Raw genomic sequence first — 11,866 nt, forward strand, 5'->3', positions numbered from 1 at the left:
AATTAATGGTTTATGAATTCAATTTATAAATCGCATTATTATTGCTCTAAACTAGACACGCTTTAGTTTAGCATTAGAAAGATCATCAAAAGGTTCAAATCATTTTATTTCATCATGACTGATAATCGGTTGAGTGGAGGTCATTGACAAGAAATATGTCGGGGCATATTTGTACCCTACTTTTAGCCCTGTAGGATAAATTTCCCTATACTGCATATTCTAATGTTGGGTGTATCCTTGGCGAAACACACCATTGTCCTGTCCACTGCGGTGTACACGCGACTATAGCAATGCCAGTAGCCTTCCTGGTGGACAATTCAGTATGTTAATATGTCCGTGTGTTGTGTTGTGCGTCTTGTCACCAGTGTGGATCTTGTATCGGGCGACTTGTTGCGTACCAGAAGCATACAAACTTGTACTGTCTGCCATTTAGGGCTTCCTATCCTTACAGACTATGCGTGTTAAAATGAGACATGGTATCTTGCTTGGCTGGTGGTGTTAATCTGGACTACTACATACAGACACACATAGAAATACATGCACTTTACATATGACTGTGACGTTAAACCCCATATCACTTTACCTCGCCTACTTAAAAAAATAGTATTTATTGTCCTTTCTCCTCCTTCCCCTCTCCGTGCATGTCAGAAAATATAGAGGTTTTCGTAACTATAGTACATACATGTATGCTGTCCCTCCATAAACTGTGGCTTCTATTTCAAATATCACAGTCGAACATTTTAGATTGAAATATTGCAAACCATATAAAACGAATGATAATATGTGGCATATGTGTCCGCATGCAATTTGAAGTAATTAGTAAGAAGTTATTTTATAAATGATAGAACATGTTTATATTTTGAATCTGTGCTGCTTTACATTTCAGATAGTATAATGCCTCGGAAAGTAAATCTGAATGGATATTCATAAGAACATTGACGGCACACAAGTTTGACACATCAGAATAGACTGGACATAGCCATAGTTTGTAACAAGAAATAATACGGTGCGCACACTAATTTATTGTCTTTTATTACACGCATATTTTATATGGTATTCATATAACATTTTACTAACATTAAAACAAAAAGTACATAGGGGGAATCTGGGATTTGAAGCTCTGATCAGCAGATGATGGTACGACCAAGGGCTACAACTACACAGTACTGTGTTATTAAGACTAGTGGTATACGTTATAATGAGGAACATGCAGTAACATGGTGGAATTGGTACAAGGTGGTACCAGTCAGTGAAAGCAAACTATGTAAATGAAACATTTCGAGACGAGAAACAGACTATGGCATGACCTGTAAGTATGCTGTTTTAGAACAATGGGTGGAGATGTCTACATAAAATGCATGCTTTGTCAGTTTCAACATTCCTCAATTCCTGACGAATTCTTCTTTTGTCAGCTTGTACTATTTGCAGTTCCCATAGCTATCAGTGGATGCCTTCAGATGTTCTAGACACGGGTCTCGATTCTTTTGTTAATGGTATGCGATTCATGTGTGTCTTTACTCTTCTCCTCCTCCGTAGACCTGCGATTCAAATGCAATCTGCATGTTAAACGGGAGAAACACATGTAGTTAAGCCACTGTATAAGAAACAGGTTTCAGTTGGAACTATATTGGCTACTGTCACTGTCCGACTGTGAAATCACTTACCCTCTGTCGATATATATTTTAAGGTACATTCAAGGAAAACTTGCAATGCTTAGGTATAAATGTTTGTGAGAGATGGAAAGACATTTTCGAGAACAGAATTGAAGAATGACATTGTATGATAAAGAGGTCATCACGCTTATTCTCAATACAGGTTATTTACCATCCCCAAACACACTCGCGTGATACCCTCAGTCATTGCCCTTTATCACACTTACCCGCTTTTTCGGCAGCGTACACATAGATACACTCCAACAGCTAGCAGAAGTGTCAGCACCATACCCACAAGTCCACCAAGTAGAACCCCCAAACCAGTTATGTTGGTAAAAGATTGTGTCGCTTTGTTGGGAAGTATGTTCTTGGTTTCTGAAAATATATATCAGATTGACTCTTCCAATCATTAAATGATATGTAGTTGATGACACAACATTGAAATGGCATTGCCAATACGAATGATCTCTTATGTTGTGAAGTCGGTCAAACTTAAGACAAAGTTACAATGGAAAACCAGAGAATCGTGAGCTCTACCAATGGTGCGTAGACAACGAGGACCGATGTATCCATTACTGCATCCGTGAAGACATCTCCCGTCCACCACGTCACACGTCCCATTACAGTGACCGCAGGCAGATAGACAGTTCACGCCGTACTTCCCTTTAGGACAGGCTAAATGTGAAACACTGTTGTCACATAAGTTATATCGGACATTATAAATATGTGTAACCAAATTGACCTCACTGCCACACGCATTTGATATACATGTGCACATATTGTTTCTCTCGATGGGTACATGGAATTGAATGTGATCCATAATGGATTAAAATGTAAGTTTTGTTATATTTCAGTTGACGAAAGTATTTCCTCGTTCCAGTTGATATATGAGATGAAATTAGAGTCGACGTGTACGTTTTGATAAGTCTTAATGGAGACACACTTTTGTGGTCTTAGTCTAGATCGCGAGTTGTGTGGCATTCAATAATAAATGTTGATGACACAACTTTCAACGAGCATTACCAATACGAATGATCTCCTTTGTTGCGAAGTTGATCAGACTTAAGACAAAGTTACAATGGAAAACCAGAGAAATGGATAATATACCAATGGCGCGTAGACAGCGAGGACCGATGTATCCATTACTGCATCCGTGAAGACATCTCCCTTCCACCAAGTCACACGTCCCATTACAGTGACCACAGGCAGATAGACAGTTCACTCCGTACTTCCCTTTAGGACAGGCTAAATGTGAAATAAATACCAGTGGATAAATGGAATGTGCTTGAAGTTGACGAGCAAGGTTTGGCATGTTCAGTCTTAGCAAAACCAATTGTTTGTAGCTTTTGACTAAACTGTGAGTTGTGTAGGTTACGGTTATTAACCCACCTTCTTTGCATAGATCCAACTGCCACCCCGTCTCACATCCTTCTGGACAGATTCCGGTCACGTGGTGACACGAACTGTTGTTACCACACCTACCACAGGCATTGCTGCAGTCGACACCGTAGACACCACCAGGGCAAACTAGGCACATCATAGTAAATTTACTTAGTTTTACAGGGTTAATATGCAACCCAAAGCCAGAGAACAGCTAGACTACTGAGCATAAAAGGCAAAACAGCGGTGAAAACCACATGATTGGAGCACTGAAGATTAGTGATGACGCCAGGTGCTCGCAGACAGGGTAAGGATATTCTGCTATATACAGTAGCATCTGCCTCTCACACCTGCCATATACAAAACGTAACTGTTTGTTGCCTACGCCGCACAACAGTGGTCCTGTCGACAGGTCATGTGTGACTAATGTCATTGTACAAAAGTCAAGCTATTACAGGAACCATAATTATGACATAGTACTTAATAAACATAAGACTACCATTCCAAAATGTGTTTTGTTACCTGAAGACCCTTTGTTCACTCATGTTTCATGTGTTTTTAGTTTTATTTGTATACTTCCTGTTAAAACTGACATTTAACAATTTCACATAGTTTCGGAAGGACTCTTACATTTTCACTAGTTCACAAACAAGTTCCAGAAATGAATTCCAAAAAGTGAATGTCATATCATGCTGCCTTCCAGTGATTCAACCAAAATCATGCCTGCTGATAATTAGACAGTTTTACCCTGTGTGCAGTCTGTTCCACGCCATCCAGCCTTGCATCCGCCGTCACACGCACCTTGTGTCACATCACAACTGGACACCATTTTACAGTGTCGAGCAATGCATGACTTCCTACAATTAGGTCCATACCTCTGTCCTGTCGCACAGCCTGGGAGAACTGTCGTAAACGTTGACTTTGGAACTAAATATAACAACTAACGTATTTCATAAGTTGAAATATATAATGACTCTATTGAGCCAACTGGAAATGACATTGTTCTATTTTAAAAATGTTGTGAAAGTTATCGGACATGTTCATCTGTCTTGCAACTAGCTGAACATATAACATTGTGAAATAAAGACGATGGTTAACCCTTCAGGACAAAAACTAACTTTGAGCAAGTTTCTAACCCCATCTGTTTGTATTGTTTAAACCTTAGTCTCCTAACAAAATTATCTTGGATCAAACATTCAAAAACTCATTGGGGAATAAAACCCTACAACAACCCTATGTATAGATGAGGTTGAAAGAGCACAAGTTGATTGGTCTGTAGTATTACGGTGTTATGATCACATCCTCGATTGTCCTATTTCATAAGGTCTATATTTGCTGTTTTGCTTACAATGCATGCTCCCCCAAATAGTTTAGCCTATTAAACAATAAGCAAAAACGTGACTGATAATGATGTAAGATTGTGCTATTTGTCTCATTTAATATGACAAAAATGGAGGAAATGTATTTTGATTTTCTTCAATTTTGGATCATGCAGTTATAACTAAATAAACATAATGACGTCCGCTAAGACGTATTCCGAGAATCATCCACACATTGAAACAGATTTTTTTAGAAATGAAACAACGAAATGTTAACTAAAATGTATGATGATAACAAAAATACCAAGGACTATTAGAATGCAACTAAAAAGCTCAAACTAAAAATATTCATCAAAATGCCATGCAAGATGTTTTTCAAGGACAGTGGGGTTTGCAGATGAGGTTTGTCGGTTGTCATTATAAGTCTTGAGGTATTTTCAGTTTTGGACATTATGTCCTAAATTAGGCAACCAGCAACATTGTTTCTATTTATTAGATTTGATTCTATATGGATGCCAACATGAAATATATATATAATTGTATTTCATAGTATCAACCGTTATAGAATTATAAGTGAATCGCTATATCAGTCAAATCTGCTGGAAGTAAATTGAAATTTCATAAAACATGCTTACTCCACACTTCTACTTCAGCAAAGTCTAAAACAGCACCACCTCCATCATTATTTGTTTCTGTATAGACGGTCAAGTAGCGCCAGGCACCAGAACAGTTCGCATACAGTACATCCGGAATGTCTCTACCATCCGCACGTCCTGTGACAGTGTAGCACAAATCACCTTCCTTGGGATCAGGGGAATCCGTCTGTGATGTGTAGAACTGTATGCCTTTACGCCGTTTCATATCTAATAAATGTGAGTATTTGTGTTACACATGACATGCTTGATGAGACTGATACTTTTGTCACAACATTCAATCGATACAGATGTAAATATTAATTACAAACAATTATACATATCAAGAACCGTTATATTTGATTCTTCAATGAAATATTACTTACAGTCATACCTGAAGAAGAGTCTAACCAAGGGAGAATGTACCTCCATCTCGAGGTCTACCTTCCACCATGCATTGGGTTTGTCTTCCTTGGTGTGTATTGTCATTGACTCGTCATTACCATCAGTTACTCCGTCAACAGCTCTCCGGGAATACTGAACTCTCCTTGTACTGCTCATCGATGTTTCTTTATGCAGTGCAACGTTTCGGCCATTACCTGTGACTGCGCACACTCGCAATATATATTTCTTTCATACATAAAGAGTTAAGGACAAAACTTTATTAACCATAAAACATGACAATAATGTAAATTATTGTTCTCCTCTATTTCTCCACCACATGTTTGCAGCCACCTGAAAAACATGTTTATCATATAAGAGTCGACTAACCAGATTGTGTGGTCAGGCGTGCGTATTTGGTTTTTGGTCCAGACTCGTTCAGACATTCGTAATATAGCTGGATTATTTCTGGGTGCGGTACACAAGAAACAAAAATTATAAATAAATCATTTCAATAATCATATGAAAAGAATGTTTCACAGATTGTTGCTATTGAAATATCGAGTGACTATTGATGTTTTGAAGTTTTTCAGTTACAATAATTTATATCGAAAATCCAGGTGGAAAAAATACGATCGAAAACAGCAAGTTCAGTTTTTTTGTAAGTCAACATAAGGGAAGTCTGAAACGAAATATACCCACACGCAAAGAAACACAAGTCGAGTATGCAGTATACATCTTATTTATGCGTAGTTACTCGGCAGTTGTAGGGACTGGGGGCACATTGCGCAGACGCCTTTGAACCTCATCCCACAAGTGTTCAATGGGGTTCAGATCAGAGCTGAGGGCTGGCCACGGTGGAACACGGATGTGTTGTTGCAGAAAGGCCTTGGTAGCTCTGGCAACATGGGGACGAGCGTTGTCCTGCTGGAAAATGTGTTGTTGATGTTGTGCAAAAAATGGAACAACGTGGGGTCTTGGTCGATATACCGCTGAACAGTGACGCCGTATCCCCGACCTTGACCAACATTCACAAAGCACATGGGTCCAATCCCGGCTCATATCATGACGCTAGGTCGACCCCATGGATCTCTTTCCACAACGTTTCTGTCAGCGAAACGATCACCTCGACGCCGCCACATTCTGACTCTTTTGACTGCATGGGAGACACAAAAGCGACTTTCATCAGAGAAGATGTCACGCCTCCACGCCTGATGACCCTGTGCCCACTGAAGTCGTGCTTGTCGATGCCGTGGTTGGAGAACAGGACGACGTGCTGGTCGGCGACATCTGAGGTTGTTGGAACGGAGACGTCGGATCACAGTGTCCCGGCTAATGTGTCGATTATGTGTTCCTATGGTCTCTCGAGCAGTTTCACTTGCAGTTAGGAACGGATGTCGCTGGTGTCTGCCGATCTTGTCGAGGTGTGGTGACCCGAGGACGAACGCTCCGAGGAAGGTCTGTGTTGCATTGTATCGATGCAGGAGACAGTAAATTGTGGTTATGTTAACGTTGAAATGACGGGCAACATCTTGGACACACTCTCCAGCTTACAAACGTCCGATAGCCTGGTTTCTCTGAATTTGAGTTAGGCGTGGCATTGTTGACCAAGGAGTGGTAGTTCCAAGAATCGGCCACAATTCTATACCCACTACAGTTCGTGACAGTTCGTGACAGTTCGTGCATTTTCGATTTCGCAAAAAATGGGTGCATGATACCCACATAGTCATTGAAATGGTGCGTTTTTGCGATTCGTTTTTTTATGTTGCGTTTTTACTCGGGGCTTCCAAAATGCAACCAAAAATATTGATAACACCATCAGGCTTCACTACATGCTAAAACTCGTATCAATTGATGGTTCCGTGTTTGTTACCTATTTGCGTAAAACCACTTGCGTTTCTTTTGCGTGTGAGTACACATATAGAATAAAGTCAATTGGAGAAAATTCTAGGTTAGCATCTTGGAAAAATAACGACAAAGCGTTTGTTTTTGACAACACTGCTCCAATGATGCATGTTGCCATAGCCATGGTGCACAACACGGAGCCTGTAGTAGGAAATATATATAAGTTCTTGATACTTGAGAGAGATAGAGGGGAACCAATTATAAGTTGAGGTAGGGTGTATTACCGAACTGACCAAGCTCTCGGGTTTTTATACCAACAAGTAAAGAAGGGGTCGTCCCAAAAACAAAACCGGGACAGAAAAGGATATAAGACAGCTTTCAAACAGAGGTTATAAGGCGAACTGTTTACAAGCTTTCTGGGCAGAAGGTTCTCCGACTTGTAGTAGAATTCTTTAGGAAATTTAAGATACAAAGTTTCACGGACTACATCAATTATTGCTCTCCACAAGATAGGATTTCGAAACACTGCACGTGGCGATGACTGAGCAGTTTTCAGGGGAAAATATTCCATCCTGTCTTTGATGTCACATTATCTCCGCACCATCCATGCCTATATTGCGGTCATGGCTTCGAGATCATTTACCTTGATGGGACCTGGATGAATAAGAATCATTTCACTGTTTGTTTGTTTGTTTGTTTGTTTCAGCTATTTGATGGTGTTCAATAAATAATCGAGCCTGGACCAGACAATCCAGTGATTGACATCATGGGCATCGATCTAAGCAATTGGGATTCGATGACTCATCGACCAAGTCATGGAGCCTGACCATCCGATCCCGTTAGTCGCCTCGTATTATGACAAGCATAGCCGCCTCCTACTGAAAGTATGCGTTGCTGAAGGCCTATTCCCCACCCGAATCTTCACGTGTTCCTTTCACTGATTTAATGTGGCTACCGTCAGATGGACTAAAAGCACCCATGATACTGTCAGGTAAAGTTAAACGTGATGTTTTGCACCCCAGAATTCGTGATCTGGGGCTAATTGATGGATGTTTTCGTGGAGAAAAAGAAACCTGGTGAATATCATAAGGAAATGAATACTGATGTGTTCATGGACTGGTTGGGACATCTGCTACCGTGTTTTGATTTTAAAAATTCGAGTAGAAGTTCCGATGTATATGCATAAATCAGCAAGAAGGGACGCACAATTGGTGCCTATGGGATAGCTACTTCTTGCCATAATGTATTATCCCCAAATTTGACATTGATGTTTGCAATGAAGAAGTCCAACATTTTTCACGTATTGTTTTCTTAATAAACTTCAGATGTCATTTACTTTCGTGTGTTAAACATGTTTTAATGTTTTTTGCTCTGCAGCATATTTTTTTGAAGGATTGCAAACATTTTAAATCAGGAACACATTTTAAAGCATGCAATGCAAGAACTCCATTCACAAACACGACAGGTTGGTATCACGATAACGCTATTTGTCAGGGCATTATCATGTGCAGAAGCCCGAGGTCAAGCAATATGAGGGCATTATCAAGTTACAGTGGCCTGCTCATTTTTGATAACATGCGGGCGGTTTAATGATAATGCCATCCATTCTAGCTATAAAGCATGATAATAATATACTGTAGACAAATTGAATGGGAAAGTGAAATTTATGTGTTATTTACTTACCCAAAGCCTTTATATTTGCAAACTGTGTGTAAGTATCATCAACGTCATCTCCTGTGAAAGGGCTGTATGATTCGTACGTATTCCACACCTGTACTTCAGCAAAGTCTAACACTGGGCCACTGTGGTCATTGGCTGTCTCAGTGTATAGAGTCAGGTAACGAAGGGTTTCATCACAGGTAACGTTCAGAATATCAGGAATATCTCTGCCGTCACTCCGTCCTCTGACCGTGTAACACAGATTTCCGTCTTTTGGAGTAACAGGATTTGTAACCGAAGTATAAAATTGTATCCCATTACGGCGAGCCTTGTCTGAAAATAATGCACTTGTTTACTCTTCTAAGTGAGTATGCATACGAAAACAATTTTCAGTATGTTCCTTTACATTACAAAGAGCATCAGTCGGTGCCTGTGATGTATATACTATTGGGAATGACCAACACAACTCTACAAAAGCTTGGATGTCATAAATGTTCGATATTCTTTTGTCATCTTAACCTGCAGGCAGTAATAGCCAGGATCAGAAACATGACAGTCGCCATGCAGTATATTTATGATATGCGTGTATGATTGCAACGGATGTAAGCTTCAAGTTAATTAAATCATTATTGTAACAAATATTTAGGTAAAAGCTAAGTATTTGAGAAATGAGTGAGTGAATGTTGCCTAACGCCGCAGTAATACAGCTGTTCACGGCGATGACATTTTACAATATTATTACATACACTTACTATATTGATGATTTGTTTAAATTCAGTTCGCAGAATGTTAGCCTTAGTAACTTATATAAAAGAATCTAAAACTGAACACATAAAAAGGTAAACCCTAAGTGTTTCATTCACGGTTCGCTTCTGTTGCAACTTCTAAATAACGTAACGAGGAACTTGATTAAAACGATGTTGCAAACATGTGTGAAAACGTGACCCGACTCAGTAAAGTATTTATACACTCCAAACGAGTTCATTAGTCCAAAGTCATTAATCACAAAAATTCTAGCATTGGACACATAAAAAGTAAAACCCTAAGTTTTGTTTTCAATGTTGGTTTCTTTCACAACAAGTCTAAATTAACATAATAAAGTATTCATACACTCCAACCGAATATGCTTCATATTTAGAAACGTATTGCTATGGAAGTGGCATATCATCGTTATGCACATCGTACTTTACAGGTATCAGTGGCAGAATGTATCAACTGCTTATTTATCAACGCACTGAAGAGACAGATCTTTAACACAACATTACTTACAGTCAGATCTGAAATAGAGGATGATCAATGGAGACTGAACCTCCGTCTCAAGGTCAACCTTCCACCAGGCACTGGGCTCATTCAGCTTGGTGTGGATTGTCAGTGACTCGTTGTACGCGTCAGTCTCCCCATCTACCGCTGTGTGGGCGTATTGTACTCTCCTGGTACTACTCATCCATGTTGGTTTGTTTAGTGCAGTGTTTTGTCCACTTCCTATAACAGTGTGTGTATATAAGAAGCATTGTAAAAGAACGCAATGAAAATATAACGTAAATGATTAGTCGCTCATCTCGAGGTAAATACATCCTGTGTGTTGATTGTGTTTGTTATGTTTGTGTTTTGTTGTTTGACGCAGCACTCTGCAATATTTTAGCTATGTGAAAGCGGTGTTTGTTATGCAGGCTAATCACATGTATACAATATATCCGCCAACAAGTCTAAAAAAGTTGTCCTTATGTCTAGCTGTAGTCTACTTTGTGTCAAGTATCATTTAATTTCTTCTCATATTTCACATATATGTCTGTTTAGAGGCCGTTTGTCCATGAAAGCACAATCATTGGCTAATTGTGGATTTTTTAAGAGAATATTAAAAAAGGACTTTGCAAAAGTAGTCATGGTTCAGTCCATGCCAAGTTTCAATATTCATCTGGATACGAAATAGATTTATTTATTTCTATAACCTCACACACCCTTAACACTACACTGATTTATATCAACACGATGACATGCATGCTAACTTACCTAACGAGAGAATCACACACGTCCTTATTAGCCAAACGATGCTCCACGTAGCCATGGGAGGGCAGGTTATTGGTTGCGCGTCATTAGCTTGGTTCTTAGAGGTGCAGTCCCTTCCAATATAGTTTTTCATTCAAGTTAGTGTTCCTGTGATAAACTATCGAAAAGGGAATACGGCCAGAAGCGCGACAATGGCTTGTTGTCGTGTTGACACACACGCCCATACTGTCCCACTTTTCACAACACGAGGGTTAAACTCCAAGTGGTCATTAGTATCTCATAAGGAGCTTTCAAAATGTAATTGCCATTGCAGTGTACCGCACTCAAATAATTATTTGTTTTAGGAAAATTTTATTTCTATGATATAAGCAGAGGGGATAAGTTGAATCCAAGTAATCGCTTTATGTCTTTAATGTTTTTTTCATGTGAGTCTTATTGTACCCGTACTTTAGCTAGTTTGTCATGTTTGGGATTCCTGTCAGAATAAATATATATAAATAATTCCAATATCATTTTTAAAGAAGAATCTTTAACATGGTAGTGATTCCAAGATATTTTGCAGATTATAGGAGCACGTTCTTTCTGGAGAAGGTTCGTGAAACAAGTTAAGCCTTTTATGCTTTCGTGATAACGTATGACTGTAGGGAGGGGGCATACGGCGATTTCCGCTGGAACTCATGTACAATTTCTGCGCCTGCGCTGTTACATCAGATGGCTTCTACTTGTGTTGACATATTTACGGTCTCATCAGATTGTAAATGCTAACTCAGGAAAGAAGATACAAAGAGTCTATTTCGCGACAGAAAAGGTGCGACATATGAATTTTGCATCTGTTCATGAAATTGCGTTCTCTATATATATTTGCCATGATTTTCTTCCTCTTCCGCTATCTCACAGTTGTGAGGCTTAGAGGGAGGACGTTCATATTGAGGGCATTTCATACGTGGAACAACATATATCACACTTCTCTCAATTCCAAATGTGGAACATT

At 39.4% G+C, this 11,866-nt stretch overlaps 1 protein-coding gene across 3 annotated transcripts; it reads right to left on the reverse strand.

The window, feature by feature from the left end:
- Nucleotides 1–1,011: 1,011 nt before the first annotated feature.
- On the reverse strand, nucleotides 1,012–11,090 carry LOC139478685 (uncharacterized). Of its 3 annotated transcripts, none has more exons than XM_071261263.1 (11): nucleotides 10,879–11,090; nucleotides 10,138–10,350; nucleotides 8,893–9,201; nucleotides 5,370–5,588; nucleotides 4,987–5,214; nucleotides 3,780–3,935; nucleotides 3,042–3,179; nucleotides 2,760–2,897; nucleotides 2,190–2,327; nucleotides 1,880–2,027; nucleotides 1,012–1,556 (listed from the first exon to the last, which is right to left on the reverse strand). In XM_071261263.1, exons 1-11 carry the CDS (start codon nucleotides 11,006–11,008, stop codon nucleotides 1,463–1,465), a joined length of 1,911 nt encoding a protein of 636 aa, XP_071117364.1. In that variant the 5' UTR covers nucleotides 11,009–11,090; the 3' UTR covers nucleotides 1,012–1,462. The 3 variants fall into 3 exon arrangements, with proteins under 3 accessions (XP_071117364.1, XP_071117363.1, XP_071117362.1); XM_071261262.1 differs by having other exon boundaries at nucleotides 1,012–1,538; nucleotides 3,780–3,959; XM_071261261.1 differs by having other exon boundaries at nucleotides 3,780–3,959.
- Nucleotides 11,091–11,866: the final 776 nt, after the last annotated feature.

This window comes from Haliotis cracherodii, unplaced genomic scaffold (assembly GCF_022045235.1).
Source record: "Haliotis cracherodii isolate W230 unplaced genomic scaffold, xgHalCrac1.p SCAF_4, whole genome shotgun sequence".
NCBI lineage: Eukaryota > Metazoa > Mollusca > Gastropoda > Lepetellida > Haliotidae > Haliotis > Haliotis cracherodii.